Consider the following 25,767-nt stretch of genomic DNA (forward strand, 5'->3'; position numbering starts at 1 on the left):
GACAATTTATTTTATGTAAAGAATGACAGATCTTCTCTGTGAGATTAGCCAAAAAAAATTGGTATCGCACTATTGTAAAATTATTAAAATTTACATTTAACATTTTTCTGAAATCCTTCCAACCTCCTGCTGTGCGTAATATATTAACCTAATTATCAATCAATCAACGCATATATTTATGAACACTGCATAGGGATATACGGATTAATAATAGTATGCGTAATTGCCTGGGGAGGGAGGAGGGAAGGGGACGGGGGGTTGGGATGAAAATAGAATATATAATCCATAAGATGGGATCAAGGATCAGTTATAAGCATACATAATAAATCTAGAAGATCAAAACATGTCTGATCTAGAAGATCATTGTTTTTTATTTAAGAAATGAGCGGTACATCAGCTAGGGGGTGGGGGGTATTCGCCCGGTTTCCCCCCTCCCTCTGTTGCTGCCCTGTATCCTTACATATACATATTTTGACACAAATTTGCTGTAATAAAAGCAAGACAAATTCATCAGGAACGACAGGAACTCAATATCTAAACAATAGTTTCTTGGACGAATTCAAAAATTATGTCGTTCTCGTGGTTTAATTCTATCAATTGCATTGTACGTACTACGTAGGAAAGTAAATTCCTGAATTGTTTTCTAAAGAAAGAAGTCAGGTCTTAATATGTTTCATTATTAAAATTCAATATTTACATTCTTAGATTTATAATGATTTTCCCATAACTCAGGGATCAATATTAACTAAGATCAAAATTAAAATTTTCTTTGTTTAAAAACCTTAAACTTATTTTCAAAATGAACTAAATATTTGCTACGATATATTAGTCCCTGAAAGTACGCATATTCTGGCATAAATTCAATATTCGTGACGCGCTTGTACGCAATATGGTTAAACACCAACAGTTGTTGGACAGTGCTGATCTTATGCATATTATCATTATCATTTAGTGGATTTTTCAAGTTCACGAATAATCTTGGCGTCCTTGTGTACAAGGAAAAAAGAAAGAGTAAAAATAAAATAAAAAACTTGGCACTTTTATATATCCAATGAAAGGACCTTATTTTATCTGTTTACGAACGGGGACAGTTAGACCCATAAAACTACGGAATAGGAAGACGATTCTAAAACCCATTTTCTGGTTTTCAAAAGGTCAATAAACATGAAACATGGCAGTGTAAGAGATCTATTTCTGATTTTGATTTTGATACTTCTGTATTGCATGGTTTTCTTGATTAACTCCTTGTGAACCCAAATATATGCTAATCATGGTTCTAGGATGAAAAAGAGCGCTGAATAGTGAATGGTAAAAATACTTGAAGGGAGAGACCGGCTATGCATGGCAGTTGAACTGAAAGTGAAGTGTTGTAGAGAAAAACTTTAGGATTCATTTGATATCATTGAGGCATTTTTACGGTTTAAAATTTTTAATTAAGAGCGTAAAGTCGTTTGTAATATTTCACCAGTTGTTTCAGCCAGCAGAAGAAACGTTTATTTTTACAATTCTTAAATGCAGACATTGACAAAACATGTAATTAAGAAATACTATTCAACAAACTAGATACAAATAGGTTGAGAAAAATAATAAACTTATCATTGAAAATAAGTTTTTAAAATTGATTTTAAAATCTCGCAGGTTTATGTAAATTCTTTTAACTAGAGTCGCTTGTTGGACGTTTTTTTTATTTTAATTGTGAAGACGACATTTGAAGAAATCTACTAATAAAACTATAGAAAGAAAAATGGTAATAATAATGAAATAATCGATTCTACGGTTTTACCACAGGCTTGAATCGATGATTTCTTTTGAGAATTATGTTCCTAAACAGCTTATTAGTCTGTAAATATTTGTTTACATATTTGTTCCATAGTATTAAATAATTGTAAAAAACGTTTATTCTGCTGGCTGAAACAACATGGGAAATATTACAAACGACTTTACGCTCTTATTTAAAAATTGTCTCATTGGTTATGAATTCTCCACAGTACTGCACTTTCAACTCAACTACCATGCATAGCCGGTCTCTCCCTTTCAGCAGACCAATTGGTTTTTATAATGAAAAATGGATGTAAAAACACAAGATATATACTATCATATTTTTATAAACTATGACAACAGCTTTTAGGTATTTTTCTTCAGAAACTGGCCCTATGGCTAGCAGAATGCCTCTAAACTGTTTTCTGTAAAAACTCCAAGATGTCTTGTTTGAAGTGGTATCTCAAAACTCCAGGGTTGTGGCAACTTACAAACATCATTGAGCGGATTGTATTTTTGTCAGTTTTACAAATTGTTTTTATGTATCAACACCTACAATGTGTCCCAAAAAAACATGGGAATTCAGTGAAGAATTGGATATCGTCTTTGTTATGAATTAGTAATGTAATACCTAATTTCAAAAGCAATAATATTATTATGTCTGCTAGAGTTTATTTTATGAAAAGGGTAAAAAATTAATAAAGTGTTTCTCTAATGTCTCTGCAATATGAACTGTGAAGACAAGTTTACTCTGGTTGTATAATGCAATTTTCTTGTTTTACGAATTACAACCGTATGCAAGAATGTAATGCAAGGAAAGTTAATTGCAGTTGCGTATACTCTGCGTACATACTGTAACCAGTTCTCTCTCGGCGGAATTTGTAAACAAGAATAGATGCCCCAGTGTTAGTTTAGTATCCGAGGAAGTTAAAAGCATTGAATTTTGATAATTTTGATAATTCACATAATTATAGTTTCATATGACCAGAATATTTCATTGATTATATTTATGTGAAAGCTTCGACATCGGTCTTGTGTTTACATTACCGCCCAGTGACAGTACACTGCAGTACAAAATATGCGTACACCTCTGAAATAACTTTCCTTGCATTAAATCCTTGACCGTATGCAGCCAAACCATAAACAAACAAAAGGTGAACATAGCAGACGAAACTCTTACAGATTACAGCTTTCTCAGTAGGTATCACCATACTAAATCAAAGAACTATTTGAAAAGACGATATCGAATTCGTCACTGAATTCCCATGTTTATTGGGACATCCTGTATCAAAACCTGGCCCGGTCAACTAAATTTTAGAATTTGTCAAACGTATTTTGAGGTGATGACGTAGATAAAATAGATACAATTGAACTTGAAACAAATCTGGAAGAAAAACATTCAAAGATTTAAGGTTTTGTTATTGATAACAAAAATTCTGTTTTCCAGAATAAAGATATGGTTAAAATTCAACACATACTGTCTATATTAAGAAAATAATTCTTGGAAAAAGATATTTGGGTGTTTTTCGGGTCCTAGCAGCAGATTTAAATTTTTAATCTCTACTAATATATTTTAGAATTTAGATCTGATAATCTGTGTACTTTACACAAACAGGGATCTAATAAAACTAAAGCTGTCGTTGTAATTTTATTTGCCCTTTAATTCAGTGAGGGGACATGTTCAATTAACACCGGTACCCTTTAAATTCGTATTTGATCAATAATGGGGAGATATCGTTGTGTTTCTGTTAATTTCTCACAATTTTCACAACTTTTTAGTAGTAAGAAATCCGTACTGAGTTTCTGAGAAACCAGAATTTGTTAACGAGAAATTTTTAATCTTTTCAAGGTACCGTTGTCAACCGGACATGCAATTCTAAAAATGGAGGGAAATACAGTCCTTTTCAGTTGGTTAAATAGTAAACAGTAAACACACCCTGTGTTATAAAATGGTTTACAAGAATTTAAACTACATATATGATATATATATAAACATCACATATGTAAACCCAAGCACACGAATATTAATTAGTTCCTTAATAAACCTGAATATAGAAATATAAATGTGGTTTCCAACAATGGTTAAAATATCCCTGCAGGCAAATATAGAACTGTGGTCTGCTGTACTATACTAATTAGCTTATAAGGGATAATTTTCTTTCATTTAGAATATTGACGTGTCATACATTTCACGAAAAACTACAACAATCTGGTCTGTGTTGACATATTTTTAGTCTTATTTTTACCTCTCATGCAAAGCTCGTCGAAAATAATTTTCATTTTATCGATCTTTATTCTGGACATTATTATGTGTCTGTCTTTAATTACCAAGGGCGTTCAAGGGGAGGCAAGGGGTTAGTTCTCTCGTAGATTCTTAGAATATTATTACCTTGTAAACCTAAAGAACGCCAAAGAATACCTTATCCCACACGGATTAAACATCCATACGCCCGTTAATAATAGTGATATCAAACTATGCATGTCGTCTTTACAATCCAGGATATTACGTGTCAACCAGAATATTTAGAAATATCATTTGAGGAATTTTTATTTTAAAAAAAACGTTTTTAATTGCCATAACCTAGTTCTGGTTTGTTTGTATCTATCTATCTATTCAACAGTAGACAGTGTGGGGATGAAGGATGGTAGGCTCTACACAAAACAAACAAGAACCTCAAGTAATCTAAACTTTTATACTGGATACAAAAAAACCCTTTAGTTTGTGTCATTTATATTAATATTTCTACTTAACAAGACTGTGACATATGAAACTTAGTTTTAGTAAACTTGTTGACAAATATAAATATATATAACAATATATAAAATAAATGCCTCTAAGAAAATGAAATCAAAAACTTATTTCCTTATTCTAGAAAAATGTGAATAGTATTTGTACTTTAAAGTACTCTATGTTCTATTTATGGTACTGCCTACGGTGTTAATGTATCCTTTACTCTCCTATATTTACAACAACAAACAAAACGTTTAGCATCGTAAAATCCTCGCAGTAATTACAGATTTTGCAGAAAGGATAAGAGATGGCGTGCTACTACTTTCAAAATTTAGAGGATTTTTGATCATCAGCTAAATGATCTGTTGACGATGTTTTTATAATAACTATGATTACGAGTATCCAGGATTTTGAGTTTGGTCGAAAAAAACCTCCCGATCTACACCGCTTTGATCGGTAGCTCCCGGATCATCATGGCTAGCAACTGGCCCAATCAAAGAAATCCGAAAAAAACATACTCTAATACTTTAATAAGATGATCATCCTCCATTTCAAGAGTTGGACGCCCGATTCTGTAAATCTGTATCTAAGCAGTAGTAAGCAACATATTGTCATTGATTTATCGTTTAATTTCCTTCTCTTCAGTTTCTGCCGGATACATCCGCAGTCTTATTTATGGAGAAACCACAGTTGAAAATTATCAATTTTTTCATAGAAAATACAGTGATTCATTAATGATTTTTTACATTCAAAGGGTTAAAGCTTATTATTATTATTATTATTATTTGCAACTCGGACTACCCCCGGTAGGTGGTGGAAAATTGACGCTTGAAAGCTAGTGATCAGTCAGTAAAACAGATCTAGAGCTAATTTATTAACGAAATCTCTTTAAACTGTAGATTGTAGAATTATTCTTACAAGCAAGGACTGTAGAGTTTAGACCAAATTTTAGAACTTATATGCTGTCTTGTCCGGTTTATAAAGCAAGGACTGTACAGTTTAGACCAAATTTTAGATCTTATATGCTGTCTTGTCCGGTTTATAAAGCAAGGACTGTACAGTTTAGACCAAATTTTAGATCTTATATGCTGTCTTGTCCGGTTTAGAAAGGTACTCTTTAAATCTTTATGTCTGAAATGAGATATGAAGTGAGACCTTAGTTTTCTCTCGGAAAATTGATTATTTTTAATTATGGGTTCTTCATCAATTTCATGCTGCAGATATAATGAAGAAAATTGTAAGAATTCAACACGCTTTAAGATTAAAGAACGGTTATATCTTCCTCATCGTCACTCAGATAGAGATTTAATAGAACATCCCACTGTTTAAATGATGATCGCTTAAAATTGTTGCCAAATTTCAAATTTTTCTTGTCACCCTGTATGTACAATTCAATTGGGCAATTATTGATGCACTGTTTCAATCATATTTCTCAAGGGATTTTTTTTAATGTAAATTAAAGTTTTTTTACAAATGTTTAGAATCTGTTCGAAGTGGTGGAGGACACTTTTGGGACAACATATTATTCAACTCTGAAGCCGTGAAGGGTAATTATACAACACAAACAGGTTGCTCATAAAGAATGAAACTTCAGTGAAAACACTTTTACAAGTTATAAGAGTCGCATGCTGTCATACAGTCTCATTTTTTGTTGATAACTCTGGATTTCAAATATGGAATCGGATTAATTTTATATAACGTAACCTGATTTTTTGGGTTTAAAGTGAATAAAAATTTGTAAAAGAACATCATATTGGACTGTTCAATGAGCTTACGTTTGTTCCTTAGTAAAAAAACTTATTTATAAAATGTGTTTTAAATCTTTAGAAAATCCTTTAAATTCCAATTTTAGGACGAAAAGAAACTTCTAAAGCTCAAGTACTATTATCTAAATGTCCTGATCCACTTAGGTATTATTATTATTATTATTATTATTATTATTAAAATGATTATGTATTTTGTAAGATGTACAGCTAGAAATTTCTGCAACAATGATATGGTGATGAGCTCACAAGCAGAGAACAATCTTAATTTTCAAACTGATCAAAGAGGATTTATTGTAAGTAATGATGGGAATTAACTTGTTTTTTTTTCCTGCGCCTTTTTTTGGACATTTAAAAGATACCGCAAAATACTGTTTCATAACTAGATGAGGTAAGTTTTCAAATTTACCAAACAAAAAAAAATATCGTTTTGATTCATTTCTTGCATCATATCTTCTTTCAGGGCTAAAATATCGTTTTGATTCATTTCTTACATCTATCTTCTTTCAGGGCTAAAATATCGTTTTGATTCATTTCTTGCATTTATCTTCTTTCAGGGCTAAAATATCGTTTTGATTCATTTCTTGCATCTATCTTCTTTCAGGGCTAAAATTTGGCTTGTAAGGAAGAAAATAGTTTGAATAAACGATTTTGAATTTGTATAATTTCTAATATTTTTCTGGAAAAAATTTTATATTTACACAATTTCTTCGATTTTTTTTATAAATATAATTAAACAATGTTTTCTAGTCCTGTGTATCTTCAAGTGCCCAGCTACTCGGGGTTTGTTGTCAGCTCCAAGGTAAAAATGAAAATATTTCTTAAAATTTATTTCGAACCTAACTTTAACTCAATTTAATCACATAGAACATTAAAACGGTTTTAAGGTATTTTCCCAAAAGCATTTTTCCAAATGTGCAACTTGTCTTAGTATATTTATACAAAACTTCTAATTAGCAATATTAGTTAAATTATTATCACATAAGAAATAATTTTCATCCAGACCGGTCCTTAATCAAACATAGGTAATGCGTTTTTCCGCAAAATAAAAGATTGGCTTTATCGGCTGAACTATTTTAACATTTATATAATGCAGACAAACCAACAACAATAGGTTTACAGTAAATGAAAAAAATAATGATATAAAATATTTAGATAAAGTTGGAAAGCTGAGATCAGATATATCTGTAGATCTACTAAACCCAGGTGATATCAGATATATCTGTAGATCTAATAAACCTAGGTGAGCAAATAATTTTAGATTCAAAATATTGTTTCGTTTTGTTTTGAGCACTGAGCACTGAGCAGTGCTTCAGGGTGTGCAACTGTCCTGGTGCAAAAGTAAGTTAGTCTCTTCGAACCAACTTTTCTCAGAGAAATTATGCAAGATATATCAAAACGATTTTTCTCAGCACTTGAACTTTCAATGTTAATGTATGTCACACGAAATCGATCAGGATGTTGCCAATTACTCGATCAACTTAATCAAGTTTAACTAAAACTAGAAAAAGCATAGCACCACATAAAAGTATAAGTGGATTGGTGTTATAAACCAAAAAACAAGGCGTTGCGACAATTCAAAGTCATAAATGTGATATATGAATTTTTTATTTATCAGTGAAGTTGTTGTAAAGTAAAATTTGTTAAAACATTTAAAACAAATGATTTGAAGATGTTTTCCTGCTCAAATTCCCAGCTTCATAATTTTGAAATATGCTTGACGGTATAATTGTTTAGTTGTTGTCTAACTCATTAAATTTTCAACAGATTTTTAAAACTTTTCGAATCTCAAATGAGCATGAAATTTGAGTAAAAGATAAAAAGTGTGACAGAAAATTTGTGTTCAGGACAGAGACCGAGGAATCCATTTGTGGTGATAAATGTTTCTCAAGAATCATTTGTACCACCAAACAGAAACATAAATTCAGGAATGTTTTTTAAAAAGTTAAAAAATACATTAGCTTAGAGCCTCAGATATAATATAAGACAAAGATCATATTAAATTATGAGTTCAAAACAAAAGCTTTAAAATAAAATAATTGAAGGAAGTCAATTTTCGATTTCTTTTGTATAGTTAACGTTTGCAATTGTCATTTCTCAAATTAAGTTTGAATTTGTTAACATTTAATTTTTAAAATACTTAAAGGAGAACTGTCAAGAATCCAAGGGACCCTGGAGACAAGAGTGAAAGCTGCAATGGCAATGAATGCACTTCGATCCATACTTGGGAACTCAGGGTAACGATCTTATATAATAGATTTAATCATAATAGTAAATTGTTAACAAATTCAAGAAAACACGAAGACGATTACTACTGTGTAGCGAAGTTGACCGCGGAAGATTCACAATACTATAATACTATATCCGCTCCAAATTGCCAATATTTTTAAACTTTGCTTTTATTTCTCATTTCATGCTATTATTCAATAAAGTTACCGAATATTCCTGTTGTTCTTTTATTTGTGTCAACATAAATATATTTTATGAGATGAGAAAGTTAAAGCTGACACTGCAGTAATTATACAGATAAAACTGAAGAGAGACGACTGTACGGATTTTGATTTGTCTTTTTTCTTTAATTGTTGGCTAAACGGACGCTGTGTTTTTATACCTTTGCCAAGCAATTCTTTACAATTTAGATATTTATTATAGTTTTTCGAATTAATCTTTAACAGATGACAAAAATGTAGGCAATACAAATTGGACAAAAACATTGGAATTATCATTTTTTCTATCCTTTAATCGAGTTTTAAAGTGTTCGGATTTTAGTTTTTACCAAACAATTCCATATATGTATATAATCTTTCAATTCAGAAATCTAAACTATTCAAATCTTATTTACTGTACTTCGTTTAAGTCATTATATCAAAAGACTAATTATTAGGGTTTCCAACGTAATAGATTATTCTCTTACGCGTAATTACGTGCAGTTACGCGTAATAATTTTCATTTCGTGTAATTTCGCAGGATTACTTTGTCATTATTTTTTAAATATTTTTTATTCCAGATGTGACGGGACAGGGGTTATATCAGAGATCAAGTTTAGGAATATATTCAGTTTTACAGAGTCTGTTCCATTAATTGTAAGTTCTTTTGGTCCAATAGATAACAAGGCCAGTAAACTGGTTTTTTGTTGTTTTTTTGAATTTTCATGATTGCAAAATTTTGTTTGCGCATTTCCTAATCCATAACTGCAGGGACTGTATTAACGTGATTTATAGTGACATTCTATTTAGAGTGGTATTATCTATTCAGCATTCACATCCCTTTTAAACATTGTCTGATCATGAATGTACGAGATATCTTTATTTTTGATTACTTTCAATTGTGGTTTCTATTTGAATTTGATATGCGTATTATGGTATAGAGAAATTGATGCTTACCTATATGTTTGAAGGGTAATGTTGTGAATCAGACAAATGTTTACTTGGGAGTGTCTCCGTCTAGACATGGTAGTTAGGCTAAGATGCAGTTTTGTAGAGAAATTTTTTAGGATTCATTCGATACCAATCAGACATTTTTCGGTGCATATTTTTTCAGCAAGAGCGCAAATTCAATATTTTAAAAATCACAGATTGTCCATTTTGGAGGGATGATTTTGATAATCATTTTTTAACCAATAAAGACGACGAAAATGTAACAATAAAGTTCTACTGTAAGCTAATTATGATTAGGAACATATTTCTCAATAGTTTTTTGTCAATAAATAAGAGTTAATTTTTATGTTTTCAACCTGTTCCTAAACAACAAATTAGTTTACAAAAGAATTTTTGTTACATTCCTCGAGGTCGTCATTGAATGATTTTGAAAAACCGATTCTCACAACTCTCAAATAAATACTGAAAAATTTCTCTAATATACCGCATTCTCAGATCAAACACCAGGTCTAGTAACACACTCCCTTTAAGATTACTACAGTCCCTTTAAAATATCTTTAAATGATAATTTAACTAACTGATAAATCTTAAATTGTAATTTTACTCTGCTGAAGGTATGTGATGACCCTAACAGCGACGAGTTGGATACTGTGTGCTGTCGGGATCCAAACTATCAGGTTCTACATATTGTTTGTAAACAAGACAAAACCGGTTTTATTGTTTATTTTGTTTAGAGTTCGAGACCAGATTATGATTATGATTACAATGATGATGTTGATGCTATTTTGGAGGAAGAAAAATTTAATCAAATACGAACAAATGAAAACAGGAAAGTATAGAATGATGATATAAAATTTGGAAATATGATAGGAAAAAAATTTTTTAAATAAATATTAGATCATGAAATATTTTTTCAGGTTAAATGAACAATTGAATAAAATAATCAGGTATACCAAAATAAAATAAAATAAATATTTTCATTTATTATACAATTTTTGTTCAGGGAGAATCTGAACAAACTAAAGGCATTAGGTATTTTTAATTTATTTTTTTCTGAAAACTTTAAATTAAAAAATCTTGTTTCAGAGAACGATAATTTTCGGAACAGAAGAAAGAGAAAATCCAAACCATTTCGGTAAACGTAATTTAATAATACAAGAGAAGGCGCGGGGGGAGGGGGAAGTTAAAAACTATCGTTCAATCAGAAACAAATTCAACCTTCATATCCGTGTATTTATAGAATTTCAGGTTGTTATTAAAGTACCATGTACATTGACTTTGTTACGTTGATTTATCAAAAAACTTTTAATAGATAAAAAATAAAAATAAATTTTTTTTTCAGATCCAATTTGAACTACAGAACTACTGGTTGAAAACAGTATATTCTGACTTGAACAATATCATGTTTTCAATTTGAACTACAGAACTACTGGCTGAAAACAGTATATTCTGACTTGAACAGTATCATGCTTTCAATTTAAACTACAGAACTACTGGCTGAAAACAGTACCTTCTGACTTGAACAACATCATGTTTTCAATGTGAACTACAAAACTACTGGCTGAAACAGTATATTCTGACTTGAACAATATCATGTTTTCAATTTAAGCTACAGAACTACTGGCTGAAAACAGTACCTTTTGACTTGAACAACATCATGTTTTCAATTGGAACTACAGAACTACTGGCTGAAAACAGTATATTCTGACTTGAACAATATCATGTTTTCAATTTGAACTTCTGACTTGAACAACATCATATTTTCAATTGGAACTACAGAACTACTGGCTGAAAACAGTATATTCTGACTTGAACAATATCATGTTTTCAATTTGAACTACAGAACTACAGGCTGAAAACAGTATATTCTGACTTGAACAACATCCTGTTTTCAATTTGAACTACAAAACTACTGACTGAAAACAGTAGTTTCTGACTTGAACAATATCATGATTTCAATTTGAACTACAAAACTACTGGCTGAAAACAGTAGCTTCTGACTTAAATAATATCATGTTTTTAAATTCTATTTTTGGAGAAAAAATGTACGTAAAAAATTTTGAACACAAAATGCTGAAATATATATTGTTGTTTCCAAATTCAATTTTCATAAACTCAGGGATAAATATTATTTCTTAAATTATAAATCCTTTAAATATAAAAACATGTCCAAACAAGGGATAGTTTAATGTTGACTTAAAGGGAGTGTTCGCGAAAAATAAAAGGGGGTATAGGCTTAATGCGATAAAAAAGCGCTTTTGGTCGCTACTAATCTTACTTATATTTGTTGCGTCTTTAAGGAGAAGATTGTTAAAAACGACTAATGAAGAATGTAGTGTCCATACAAGTTCAGGAAGATGCAACATTTAACTCGGATCGTAAACAAATCAATTTAATTCCAAACAAATCATTCAGATATTACAAACAATAGTCATCGATTATTTTTCGACGCATTCGTATTTAGTTGATATTTCATAATTTTTCATAATTTTTCATTTTTTCGCGAACACTTCCGTTAAAAAATGTTAAAATGTTGCGTTGTTGTGGAGGATAATTTGTTTACAAGATATTAGCAGAAGAAATATTCATATCTTTTCTTACGTTTCTGTAACGAAATAAGAATATTTTATACGGAATTTGCTCTGAAATTCACTGGGCTATTATGGACCATTCTTTTTTTCGTTTAACATAAAGGGTTACTAACAAAGCTTGAAGCTTGATTTTGGTTTCTACATTCAAATAATAATTTGCTGGTTTACTAAATGATTTAGCACAGAAATAAACCAGTTTTAGCCTACAAGGAACCCTGAATGCAAGAAAACGGATAAACAAATGCCGTACAATCGTCTATGAAGTCTCATCCTTTGTGGGTAACCCTGGATAGTTGGCGTCACATCGTTGGAGAGTAAATAAATCACGCTAAACTAGACGGAAGGAGAAGGACAACTTTTTGACCTCGTAACTCCTTTTATTTTGATTTTATGCTATTGCAGAATTATAAAAAAGCAAATGTATCCTACTAAATATAAGAAATTCTTCTAAATAGCTCTTCAAAAAGATGATTTATGATTGAAATCATTTAAGATTTTACTCTTAATCTACTTTAGTTTGACGTGAAGTTTATATTTGTTGACTAACCCTGTATCCTGGTATAGACTGGAGGAAGTAGAAACTAGACCAAATTTATACTTTATATCTTTATTCTTCCTTTCCCCTTGTGCCCAGAGGACCATTCTTTCTTTCATTTGTAATAACTTTCCTGTACAGATATATCATTCCCAACATCCTGAAAATTATGATTATTTTTCATAGATTTAAACTGGTCAAAACTGTTTCAAGCAAAAGGGTGAATAAATTGAGCCTTTGCCGCAAATTTGCTCATCCTTATATTCTTTCAAACTAATTTTGTAAACCATAGATTATTTGATCGAACAAAATCATAGTTTTAAATATCAAAGGTATACGACAGTTGGTTGCAAAGATATAGGGATTAGAAAATCAGATTTTGTGGCAAAGGATCCATTCATTTTTACAGTATATATTGGGATAACTTTCCGGAGGCGCAACAGTGGCATTTTAATGGAGGGGGGGGGGGTTGATTTATTTTTATTTAATAATCGAAGTTATGTCTAATGTTATCTTTACCATTTACCCGGATTTTCACTATTTAGTCATGTCGTAAAAATCCGAAATTTGAATTTGAAATTTGGATGAAAACGGGTTTAATAATTAAGTATATGGTCTATGCAGAATATAGTAAAATTTGTACGTACCCTATAAAACTCTGCCCTGCTGCTATACAATAAGTGGCACCAAGGAAAGTTTCGATTGTGGCATTGTATACCTAAAATATTGTACCAGTGCAGTGTATACCTAAAATATTGTACCAGTGCAGTGTATACCTAAAATATTGTACCAGTGCTGTGTATACCTAAAATATTGTACCAGTTCATTGCATACCTAAAATATTGTACCAGTGCTGTGTATAACAGAAGATTTTTCATTGTACACATGTACTTATTTCACCTCATTTTATTTTCAAGCTATAACTGGTAACAATATATTGCTTTATAACAATACACTGAAGATTACTTAAATGTCGTCTTGATATTCCACAATTTTAAGGATTCCACTGTATTTATAGAATACTAGCTGAAATGCCCGGCGTTGCCAGTTGAATTTTAAAAACGCTTTTTTTGAAATGTTAGCCTTTGACACCCCTAGCACATAAATATATATAAATATATATTATTCAAAGATCTTTATTATATAGATATATAATAAATTTTCATCGTATTGTTTACTGAAATGTTGCAGCATACAGTTTTTTCAATGCAGATGTTGCGTCATCGGTGTCGAATACTTTTTCAGAACAAGGACACTAGCCAGATTTAATATTGGTCAGTGTTTATATCAATACAAAGACGACTTTCCTTTATTTCTGACAAGTTAATTTTCAAATTACAAGTTAACAATTAAACAAAGAAAAGGTGTTAGCTGGCAGCTTCTCTTTGTTTCCATATTAATGTGCATCCATGCTGTTTAAAAAACAGTTTGTATAGAAATCAGAATTGAGATCGAAATTCGTCTTCATGGTATTGATATTTACTACTACTACTGTAGATAGCAAGATGAGGCTAAACTACGTCTACGTAGTTCAACTACTTCTCCCAGTCATTAATTCTGGCCCCAGATAATTTATCACAAATTTCTTACCAATTGCATGGAAGAAGACATCACTAGGCTTATCAATGTTTGGAAGAAACTATAAAGTGTATAGACCTGAAAAATAGGATTTAAGTTTATATTATTAAATCCAATTTCAATTCTTATACCTTCCCAATTTCTGAGGTTGGAACACACTTGGTCAGCAAAGCAGATTCAGGGGTTGATCTACTTCCACTAAAGGACAAGGAATGCCATTAAAGAACTTACGGATTAAAGACGACCAATATATTTATTACCCTAAAGCAGATAAAGCAGATCCATAATACATCATCCAACCTTTTGTAGCAAAGGCAAAGACCAGAAATTCTTCTATTGAGCTCATGTACCCTAAACATATTTTACTATTGAGCTCATGTACCCTAAACATATTCTTCTATTGAGCTCATGTACCCTAAACAAATTCTATTATTGACCTCATGTACACTAAACATATTTTATTATTTAGCTCATATGTACCCTAAACATATTCTATTTTTGAGCTCATGGAACCCTAAACAACAAAGTAATTTTNACATATTCTACTATTGAGCTCATGTACCCTAAACAAAAGACTTAATTTTGAAAGTATATCATAGTTTACGCATATCATTTGAATTACCTAAAAGACCCAGCATACAGTCGTGAACCTGAAATAAGTAATTTTCAAAAAATAATTAAGTTTGCAGATTTATTATAAAAAGTATTTTTTTAATTGTTTCCCGTGGGATGTTCAATAATTTTTGCTTCTAGGTACTTCAAGACGTCTCAGCCCTGTATTTTTATCAAAACTCACTGTATCTACTATCTATCCCGGTTGACCTCTCCCACCGAACTTTATTCATCAAAATTTTTATTTCTATGTTATTCGCGCATTTTCTCGGAGGTTGTTTAGCTCCGTTGTCACAGCTCAAGAACGTTTTGAATACCAACCAGGAAAAGTAAACACTGGGTATGGGTATGCTTGATACACAACAAATTCGGTCTTTGACACACCTTTGATATATGATCCAAAATGCATTAGAGGAGAATAATATGAACAGTCTACGTGTGGACTATAAGAGAAAAAGTGTAATGGAGTGTGTTGGCAGAAAGAGGAAATGCCCAAGCAGGAAAAACCACAAACTACAATTTGACTTTTTAAGTTTACCCAACCTTTAGACACACAAAAAAGGATAAAATATTTAGACTGTGACAAGCAACGTTTACGGGCTCAGTGAGAAAGATAACTGCATCCAACATGTTATGTTATCGACATTAGCTTGTCAGAAAATTGAACTGGTATAAATATAGTGAACTAGAAAATGACAGTGCTGGGATGTCTATAGAACTTGATCGCTAAACTTATTGAACATTCCTCGCATTATTATTATTTAAAGAATATATACCTGAAAGCAGTAGCAGAGGATTGGAAGAATGAATAAAGATTTTACAGCTAGGTGTACAACCTAAATATTTAATATTTTAATACATATGTAGAGGGGGGAGGGGCTTCACCGCCCCTAAAAAAGGGCCACAGCGGGAACTTTTATTTAAAAAGTAATCATTTTATTGCGAACTTTAAATTCGGTTTATATCTTACTAGGATATCAGAGCGCTTCGCGCCCATTTTCTATTACAACTTTTGTTGCTCAATCTTTCTGAATTTTCTTTTAGATGAAACATAATAGAAATTTAGAGGATTAAAACTTGTTTCTCGTGGATTTTCAAAATTTTACGTAAATATAAATTTTTTGGAGACAACTATTTGTAATTCTGAGCATTCATAAACTTTTCCTGGAGTCATGTATGGCCCCACAAAAAAATTGGGCCCGATCGGTTCAGCCGTTTTGACGTTTATTGGACAACAAACAGACTGCAGCAAAGTATATATATAGATATAAAAAAACATGAAATGAAATTACCATGAACATAGTATAATAACTTTAATCTGTAACAGATTAGCAAAGTATATATATGTATAGATATAAAAAGCATGAAATGAAATTACCATGAACATAGTATAATAACTGTAATCTGTAACAGACCAACCAAATTTCTTCTGAGTGTACAATAAACCGCTACTTTTTGCTAATAAACAACACTTTTTAAACTCTTTTATGATTATGATTTTTAAAACCTTTTTATATTTGAAAAATAAATATTATGTTTAAAAGTAAGGAAAATAATATTTATAAGCTATGGCAAAACATTTCTAAATAATTTGATTATTTAAAGTGCGTTCCTTCCTCTGATGCTGCCTAAATTAAACATTTATGAGATTTTTTAATGTTTTTTCTTTTTCTAAGTATTTCTTCTTGAAAAAAAGGTTTTTCAACTTTCATGATTGTGTTTGACTGGCATCCTATTTTGCTACAATTAGTTTTAAAAAAACAGAATGAAAAGAAAACCGCAAAAAGATTAACTTGGAATTAATGAAATGGATTGTAGACCAGATTTCAAGGTACCCTCAATTTAGATCATCATGTCCGATTCACAACGGTTCCCTAGAATATCTGTTTGAGTAACAATGAGGTTGATATTGTCGTTTTCTAACTGAAAACTTGTTTAATTCTGACAATTTCCTTTTGTGTCTCTGCAACATAAAGTCACCTTTAAAGAGAACCCACAATGGAACATTTTGGCTAGGAAAAAAAAACAAGAATATTTTATTTATCCTTGACCAGCTAAAGTTTTAAAGTGTACCATTTTAAATGGGTCATGCCGTGCTCCGAAATATAAAGTGGATTTTACTTGCGAGCAATTCCTAGTAACAGAACATATTTGAAATTACGTCATACGGTCCCTCAAAGTGCCGAAAGATTTTTAGATATTGGAAAAAATAAAGAAGAATTTGTGAGATTCTAATCTTTATCTATATTTTACCAATTAAACCGAGTCCTAGAATGAGAAGAATAAGTTCCCGTTCTCCTCCTTCTCTTTCCCTGTAAAACTGATTATGGATTTTTTTCAAATAATAACTTTCTGGAAAGCTAATTCTTTCCTAAATTCAAATCAGTTTCATTCATTTTAAAGTTCCAAGTATACATACAGTGATAAACAGCAAACAGTGGTATTCTCGCTGACTAGCTTGATTTTAATTTTTATTATCAAATGTCTCTAGGGATAGCAGGGATTTGGATTTTTTTTAAAAATTACTCCGAATATTTATAGGCAATTATTTATAGGCAATTATTTCTATTTATTATTTCTATTTCTATTTATAGGCAATTATTTCTATTTCTCTTTGTATGCATACTTGAGATTTTTACACTTTTTATTTCTGTTAAATGTGAAAATGTTTACTTGAAGATTGATTTAAAGGTTGAAGATAGAACTGAGTTCGTTGATTGAATGTGCTTAAGAAGTTTTTTAAACCAGTTCTCTTTTTTGTCGTCTTCATTTATAATTTCTTTATCTATTTCTGACTTTCCTTTGTTCACACTTTCAGGGATAAATTGGAGGTAAATTATTCCTAAACAATTATCTTGATTATATATTTTAAAAAAAGAAACTTTTGAGTTTTTCCTTTTAACTTCTGTCTTACTTTTTAATGTCCTTAATTCTACAAATACATCTACCTACATAGTTTATACCTAGTATAACAAATCCCAAGGAGGTTCCATAAGTAGCAAAATAACCAAAATACTGAAATATATATTTAATACAAGTTGATAGAGAAATAATTGCAATATTTATATATTTTAAACTTACAGTGTAGAGTTGAACACCGCAAAAATCTGCCAGAGGGACCATTATAAAACTTAAACCTTGAAGTAAATAAATTTATTTTTGTTTAATATTTTAATCTTTGAAGATTTTACCTGATAGAATAGACATCAACGCCGTTCTCTCCTCAACCTTAGTTACATCCCCTATATATCCTATCCTAGAATGTATCTTATCATAGAATATATCATATCTTAGACTATTTATTATCCTAGAATATATCCTATCCTAGAATGTATCCTATCATAGAATATATCCTGTCCTAGAATATATCCTATCCTAGAATATATCCTATCCTAGAATATATACCTATCCTCGAATATATCCTATCCTATAGAATATATCCTATCCTAGAATGTATCCTGTCCTAGAATATAGAATATATCCTTTCCTAGAATATATCCTATCATAGAATATCTCCTATCCTAGAATATATACCTATCCTAGAATATATCCTATCCTATAGAATATATCCTATCCTAGAATGTATCCTATCATAGAATATATCTTTTTCTAGAATATATCCTATCCTAGAATATATCCTATTCATAGAATGTATCCTATCCTAGAATATATCCTATCTTAGAATATATCCTATCCTAGAATATATCCTTTCCTAGAATATATCCTATCGATGAATATCTCCTATCCTAGAATATGTTCTGTCCCAAAGTTTAATTCTTTCCTAGAATTCTAGAAAATATTCTGTGCATACACATGCATTTGACATTCTAGAAATATTCTTTGCATGCATTTGACATTCTAGAAATATTCTTTCCATACAAAGTGGAATACAGCATTACATAAAATTTTATTTAAGTTTTCTAAAAAACATACACTTTTCTGGAATAAACCATTTAGAATAGATTTTTGCTAAAATACTTCCTTATAATTCAAATAACAAAAAAAATACTTACATAGCAATACTGATAACTGTATAGCCTCCGAATAACGTGTATATCTCCTAGAAAAGTCATTATAAAGGTTTGACAAATAGAATATTTTAAATTGCGTTTATTATACACAATTGTAGCGCAAAACCATACAATGAAACCCTTAATAACGAATACATCGGAATAATTTATCAAATGTCGTCTTGACACTTTTTCAATGAGTTTTATATATATATATATTTTTTCGATGTATTCGTTATTAAGGGTTTCACTGTAGCATAAGTGAAATCCCTACCAAATAAATTATCATCTCGGCGAACCTCCAAATTTTGGTCTTTAAAAGTCGAAACAACGTTTTTTCAGTTAAAGGAATTGAGTCTTTGCCACAAACTCTGATTTTATAATCCTTATATCTTAAGAATCCAATGTCATAAATCTTTGATATTTCAAACTTATATTATTTGATCTAACAGAATTCATAGTTTGAAATATCTAAGGTCTACGACATTGGAATCCAAAGATATAGGATTTAGAAAAGCAGAGTTTGTGGCAAAGACTCAATAAAATTCAATAAATTTCAATTAAATTAAATTTGCTGGGGCGTTTCCTGCGCGCAAGGGAATTCAGACTTGAAACTAAAAAAAAATTTAAATATTACCTTGTATAAATGTTTAAATATTACCTTGTATACATGTTTAAATATTACCTTGTATAAATGTTTAGTTGAAAAAGAATCTCACAATGAAACTATTTGATAAAATAAAGAATAAAACCTGAAGCCAGAGGAAGCGTGGATCCCAGGAGAAGAAGAATATGTTTAGTAACGACATTATCGAGGAAAGAAAATGCCCGATAAATGGAATTAACATAACCCTCTTCCGTCCTTTATCTTTTAACAAGTATTGATTAAAGGGATTGTTTTAATTATTTAAAAACACATAATACCCCAGGTTATAGATTTAGGATCCTATTTTGTCTCTTAAAGTGTTTCTGGGCCAAATGTCAAATCCACGAAATCAGTGTAAAATGTTTTTTTAAGTAAATAATATACAGAGAGTTTTGAACATTCTGGTGGTAAAATCGTGATTTCAAAAACTAGGATAGTATGTGAATTTAAAAATAGGTGAACAATCACTTTAAAAGGTTAAAAAAATTGTGAATTGTTACATATTGATAATATTGTAATAAATTGTATTGTTTTTTTTTAAAGTACCTGAAAGGGGTCCAAGATAGAGTGCAATAAGCGCCTGTGGAATACTTTCAAAATACGAATCATAGATTTGATACAAATTCACAGTTTTCTGAACCTTAAAGGAATTGTCAGTGTAAAATGAACAAATAATCATTTAAAGAGCAACACAAAGGTAGCTGACAGAAATATATCTTTTTTCAACCAACAATTGATAACATGCTCTGGTTGCAATTCCACAAAAGCGCCTCGAGAATTTCCACACAGAATTCGGGTTTAAAAAATTTACCATTATCCTTATTCAAATAAAAATTTGAAGGAAGCCACTGAGAGGTTACTTAGAAATTAATAAATGTGTGAAAAAATAATATGTTTCCCGTACATTAACTATTTTCTTGTGATTATCCAATGTTTATTTAAAATGTTTTTAGAATTAACTATGTTGACTATAACAATAAATTATGAATTTTCTGATAATTTTCTTTTTTTCAAATTATATTTTCAAAATTGAATATATACGTTTACCTGATCATTTTCCTGCTGAAACCTTGGATCCGTTAAAGCATTACAAACTTCATCTTTATAAAAAAGCTATTTTAAAAACTCATTTTTTAACGTTTTTTTAAATGTTTTTTTTCATGAAACCACGTTTATTTATTGATTTCATCAGATTTGGGCATAAGATCGAATACAAAATTAGTTCATGCAATAAAAGGAAGAAAAAGAGGGAAAAAAACCCCCCCACCCTCTCTCATGAATACCCACATGAAAATCTGGTTGGTTTTTATACACATACGCTTTTCTCAATTTTACATGAAGGGGGTTCTTTGTAAATATTAAGGGTCTGTTAACTCATTTTTAAAAGACCGCTTCCTTTGTGGATGGATATGTCAAATTAAAAATGGTACCCTTCCCTTTAATATTTGGACTGATCATGGTACCCTTTAATATTTGGACTGATCAATGGTACCCTTTAATATTTGGACTGATCATGGTACCCTTTAATATTTGGACTGATCAATGGTACCCTTTAATATTTGGACTGATCAATGGTACCCTTTAATATTTGAACTGATCATGGTACCCTTTAATATTTGGACTGATCAAGGATGACGGAGTTATCTTATAATCTTATCCGAAGAAATGCCTTTATTTAGTTGATGATTTTGTTTGCAAGCTGTTTTATATTTGAAAATAATAGATTTATACCGAATATTTTTTACGAATTTTAAGAACACCATTCAGAGTTTTGAGAATTATGTCAGCTACATTGAGTTCACTCGGTACGCTATTGTGCACCTTCAAGGTTTGAACAGGAATAAATTAAATATTCCTGTTTTTCTAGCTGTAAATTAATAATTTCCAATGATGATTTCTCTATTTCAGTTCCTTGCAGATTTATGCAGGAGAGATAATGAAGAAAATTGTCAGAATTCAACATATTTCAAGATAGAAAAACGACGATATCTTACTCATTGTTGCTCAGATAAAGGTGTAATTAGGTGTGAATCGGACATGTCAATATAAAAATCCTAATACTTGTTATTATCTAGTATACCTGTAAAATTGAGTGTAATTTTGCAAACCTTCTCCTCCCAAAGCTGAGTATTTACTGAAATTTAGAAACCCCATTATTTTGGAATTTATTTGAACAAAACGTAAATTATACAACATGTCACCTGTATTGGTCACCGCCCATATCATGAAATAGATAACTAAAAATAAAACAAACCTGGGTCAGTTTACTTTAAAGCTTTAGGTCGTTTTCATTTCATCTTAAAGTTCTAGGTCGGTTTACATATAATCCCTAAGGTCTAGGTCGGTTTACATATAATCTTTAAGTTCTAGGTCGGTTTACACATCATCTTTAAGTTCGGTCCGTTCACATATCATTTTAAAGTTCTGGGTCGGTTTGCATATAATCTCCAAGTGCTAGGTCGGTTTACACATCATCTTTAAGTTCTATGTAGGTTTACACATCATCTTTAAGTTTTAGGTCGGTTTACACATCATCTTTAAGTTCTAGCTTGGTTTAAATCTTTTTCTAGGTGGGTTTACATGTAATCTTTAAGTTCTAGGTCTGTTTAAATATCATCTTTAAGTTCTAGGTAGGTGTACATGTAATCTTTAAGTACTAGGTCTGTTTACACACAATCTTTAAGTTCAAGGTCTGTTTACAAATCTTTATTGAGTTCTAGGTCGGTTTACATGTAATATTTAAGTTCTATGGCCTGTTTGCACATCTTTTGAAGGTTGGATTATATATGTCGTCAATCGTAAGTCGTCAAAATTGATTAAATCTATATATCTATCTATCTAGCTATCGATTAATCTACAGGGTGTCCAACAAAGCATGACAGTTGGTAAATAGTTTAGAATGTCTTCTTCCATATTTGTTAAGTTGTTTAATACCAAAGACAATAATAAAAATATTATAGAGAAGTCATATTACAGTAAAATTAATTTCAAAGTAAAATGTACTTGAGCAAAAGATTTTTTAAACGAAATATCCTGCAAACAGACTTTAATATCTAACACAGTACATGGAAGACGACATTCAAAACTATTTATCAACTGTCATGTTTCGTGGGACACCCTGTACCTACCTACCTGTGAGGGGTTTAACAGCAAATAATATTGCTGTTCGTTTAAGTTTAGAAATCTCTTCACCTGGTTGGGATACAATTCTAAAGATGTAAATTTAATTTGACTGATTACTGTGGAGCATATATGCAGTACTTTACTTGCAGCTGCTGCTTTTAAAAACTTTAAGTTTTCTGGACCAGTGAAATCGATACACGCACCTCTGCCCCTTCAGTAAAAGTAAATTCAACCTATATGAAGCATAAAGTCTGACCGCGTCAACCTTGTTGCACCAGCTAGTTCTGTCCATAGAACTTTGTACAGTACAAACTTGAAACGGAACGGTCGGAAATTCAAATGTACTACGGCTGCCCGTGGATAGTGTGTTATCTTTCTTTGAAGAGAAGATATGAGGCAAACAAGAACCAACTTGTTTTGAATTGAACTTCAGCCTCTTTATGATTAGAAATAAGTCTTTACTGCCCCATTTACCAAATTTACTCGGAGTAAAGAAATGATCAAGGGTCTAGTGTCTCTATTATATAATGTCTTGAATCAAGTTTCTAGTCTATATTATATAGTGTATATTATCCAGTGCAATAACAGCAAATTTTCAGAATAAGATGTTTGTGAGGCATTATAATGGTTCCAAAACTTTAAAGTTTTTTTAAACGAACCAAATTATTGTACATTACTTATATACATACCTACTTATACTTGTAAAGAAATAAAACAAAACATTACTTTATACATATCTACTTATACTTGTAAAGAAATAAAACAAAACATTACTTTATACATATATACTTATACTTGTAAAGAAATAAAACAAAACATTACTTTATACACATCTACTTATACTTGAAAAGAAATAAAACAAAACATTACTTTATACACATCTACTTATACTTGTAAAGAAATGAAACAAAACATTACTTTATACATATCTATTTATACTTGTAATGAAATAAAACAAAACATTACTTTATACACATATACTTATACTTGTAAAGAAATAAAACAAAACATTACTTTATACACAATACTTATACTTGTAAAGAAATAAAACAAAATGTCTGAATGGAACCTTTACAATGAAAACAGTATCAAGATATAACATTATAATATTTGAGAGAGAGTGGACATTTTATAAAAAACATCATTGATGTTTTCATGATTAAAGGTTTGATTGCTGATTGGATATTTATATGGTTTCAAACGAGGCCAAACAAAAGATTTTGATTAAGTTTGTAAAGCAATTAAGCTCAGATTATCCAGCTTTTTAATCAAAATAAATTATTGTTTTGATTCCGTCTTCTGTATTTACAGTGATTAGTTTTTGTGCATCACTATAGTTTCAGTAGAAATAAATATTTCCATTTACTGATAGCGCCGATTGAAGGATTCATAACTCCAATTGGATATTGAGATAGATAGAAAGATAGATAGAAAGATGTTACCGCCATACTATTTCTATTGGTTCAGCAGACACATGACCTTGATTGGATCAGGCGCTAATGGACTCGGCATACAAGAGTGGCATACGTTTTACGTGAAAAAAATGTACAATAAATACATCTATATTTAATTAGTGGAAGTCTATGTTTGTCTGTTTGGTTAATTTGTCCGATCATGACTCTGGTACCTCTGCACCGATTTGCCTCAAATTGAAAGTGGGGAATTCGGTATAACTGCACGGAGATATTTTTACCCTCGGTTAAAAATTCTATGTTAAGTTGATTTATATTAAAGTTTAGTTTTCAGGCAAAGCTGGGTTCCCAGGCTAGTATATCTTCGTATGTTATCCAAAAATAAGAAAACCCCGAAATGTTTATCAAATTTTCTATCGTTTTAAATTCAAAAACTAAGCGGTTGAATCTAATTCCTATATCAGTGCATGAAATACCAACATTAAAAAAGTTTTAAAAAGTGAGAATGATAAAATGCTAATTCTCATCCTACAAATAGCTCTGACAGTTGCTAGATTATTATTTTATCTAAATCGAGCATAAATACCTAACCTTAAAGTCAAAAACTACATATCGTGAACTTTCCCTACATTAATTTACCGATCTAAAAACTAATTACCTTGTCATATCTATGAGTTTAGGACGATATGTTGACAAATACTGATTAGCAGTTTTCTTTGTCAAACCACAAATATTCAAAATAAAGAACACGTAAAAATAGTTTTTATAAACACATCATGAACTTGATTATTTTCCAAACTTTATCCTTCACGAACCGTATCTTTTCAAGGTTATCCTCTCCTGCAGCTTATTCTCTTTTAACCTTATCCTCTCCTGAACCTTACCATATCTCCTGAACCTAATTCTTTTCAGAACCTTAATCTCTTCTAAACCTTATTCTCTCCTGAACCTTATCCTCTCCTGAACCTTATCATCTCCTGAACCTTAACCTTTCCCAAACCTTATCCTCTCCTGAACCTTATTCCTTCCTGAACGTTATTCTCTTGTGAACCTTATTCTCTCCTGAACCTTATCCTTTCCTTAACCTTATCCTCTCCTGAACCATATTCTTTTCTGAACCTTATTCTTTCCTGAACCTAATTCTCTCTTGAACCGTATTCTTTCCTGAACCTTAGTCTCTCCTAAACCTTATTCTGTCATGAACATCATCCTCCCCTGAACCTTATTCTATCCAGAACCTTATCCTTTTCTGAACCTTATCCTCTCCTGAACCTTATCCTCTCTTGAACCTTCTCCTCTCCTGAACCTTTTCCTCTTATGAACCGTATTCCCTCATGAAACTTATTCTCTCCCGAACCTTATTCTGTTCTGAACTTTATTCTCTCCTGAAGCTTTTCCTCTCCTGAACCTTATCCTCTCCTGAACCTTATCCTCTCCTGTACCTTATTCTCTCCTGAACTGTAAACCTTATTCTTTCTTAAACCAGACTTCCTTTAAACCTCGTTTTCAATATTTCAACAGCCTTAAACTAAGTAATTATGTTATGCTGTCAATATTATTACCACAACTTTAATCTTTATTTTTCTTGAAAATATTTAACATGTTACATCACAATATAAGTTACATATATG

At 30.8% G+C, this 25,767-nt stretch overlaps 2 protein-coding genes and 2 long non-coding RNA genes across 6 annotated transcripts; 3 read left to right on the top strand and 1 right to left on the bottom strand.

Annotated features, from left to right (window-relative positions):
- Positions 1-2,140: 2,140 nt before the first annotated feature.
- On the top strand, positions 2,141-8,642 carry LOC111696798 (uncharacterized). The gene is made up of 10 exons (XM_023466533.1): positions 2,141-2,233; positions 4,344-4,436; positions 5,971-6,036; positions 6,342-6,399; positions 6,455-6,548; positions 7,003-7,054; positions 7,408-7,458; positions 8,100-8,180; positions 8,399-8,489; positions 8,546-8,642. The coding sequence occupies exons 1-10, from the start codon at positions 2,200-2,202 to the stop codon at positions 8,640-8,642; spliced, it is 717 nt and encodes a 238-aa protein (XP_023322301.1). The 5' UTR covers positions 2,141-2,199.
- A 595-nt stretch (positions 8,643-9,237) lies between these two features.
- On the top strand, positions 9,238-10,457 carry LOC111696806 (uncharacterized). The gene is made up of 3 exons (XR_002764165.1): positions 9,238-9,335; positions 10,244-10,306; positions 10,364-10,457. It is a non-coding gene; the product is annotated as an uncharacterized LOC111696806 (long non-coding RNA).
- Positions 10,458-10,543: 86 nt separating this feature from the next.
- On the top strand, positions 10,544-11,708 carry LOC111696804 (uncharacterized). Its single transcript, XR_002764164.1, has 4 exons — positions 10,544-10,576; positions 10,633-10,661; positions 10,716-10,764; positions 10,972-11,708. It is a non-coding gene; the product is annotated as an uncharacterized LOC111696804 (long non-coding RNA).
- A 385-nt stretch (positions 11,709-12,093) lies between these two features.
- On the bottom strand, positions 12,094-24,852 carry LOC111696803 (uncharacterized). Of its 3 annotated transcripts, XM_023466545.1 has the most exons (22): positions 24,795-24,852; positions 22,734-22,810; positions 21,803-21,838; positions 21,682-21,735; positions 20,649-20,701; positions 20,148-20,241; positions 19,708-19,823; positions 18,959-19,005; positions 18,137-18,201; positions 18,027-18,082; positions 17,909-17,960; positions 17,619-17,787; positions 17,199-17,257; positions 16,562-16,573; positions 16,324-16,403; positions 15,722-15,781; positions 14,956-14,983; positions 14,594-14,684; positions 14,465-14,531; positions 14,346-14,411; positions 13,403-13,473; positions 12,094-12,915 (listed from the first exon to the last, which is right to left on the bottom strand). In XM_023466545.1, exons 1-22 carry the CDS (start codon positions 24,800-24,802, stop codon positions 12,828-12,830), a joined length of 1,449 nt encoding a protein of 482 aa, XP_023322313.1. In that variant the 5' UTR covers positions 24,803-24,852; the 3' UTR covers positions 12,094-12,827. The 3 variants fall into 3 exon arrangements, with proteins under 3 accessions (XP_023322313.1, XP_023322314.1, XP_023322315.1); XM_023466546.1 differs by lacking the exon at positions 22,734-22,810 and having other exon boundaries at positions 24,795-24,825; XM_023466547.1 differs by lacking the exons at positions 18,959-19,005; positions 19,708-19,823 and having other exon boundaries at positions 18,137-18,196.
- Between the last annotated feature and the right edge of the window lie 915 nt (positions 24,853-25,767).

The sequence above is a fragment of the Eurytemora carolleeae genome, unplaced genomic scaffold (genome assembly GCF_000591075.1).
Source record: "Eurytemora carolleeae unplaced genomic scaffold, Eaff_2.0 scaffold108, whole genome shotgun sequence".
Classification (NCBI taxonomy): domain Eukaryota; kingdom Metazoa; phylum Arthropoda; class Copepoda; order Calanoida; family Temoridae; genus Eurytemora; species Eurytemora carolleeae.

Excerpts from the sequence above, each read along its gene's own strand:
- LOC111696798 (XM_023466533.1), top strand. The coding sequence starts at position 2,200 with ATGTCTTGTTTGAAGTGGTATCTCAAAACTCCAG. Across the intron at positions 6,037-6,341 it reads CAACTCTGAAGCCGTGAAGG|GACGAAAAGAAACTTCTAAA; the intron begins GTAATTATACAA and ends TTCCAATTTTAG. Across the intron at positions 7,459-8,099 it reads TGTAGATCTACTAAACCCAG|GACAGAGACCGAGGAATCCA; the intron begins GTGATATCAGAT and ends ATTTGTGTTCAG.
- LOC111696803 (XM_023466545.1), bottom strand. Across the intron at positions 18,083-18,136 it reads GTTGATGTCTATTCTATCAG|GTTTAAGTTTTATAATGGTC; the intron begins GTAAAATCTTCA and ends ATTTACTTCAAG. Across the intron at positions 13,474-14,345 it reads TGTCTTCTTCCATGCAATTG|GTATACAATGCCACAATCGA; the intron begins GTAAGAAATTTG and ends ACAATATTTTAG.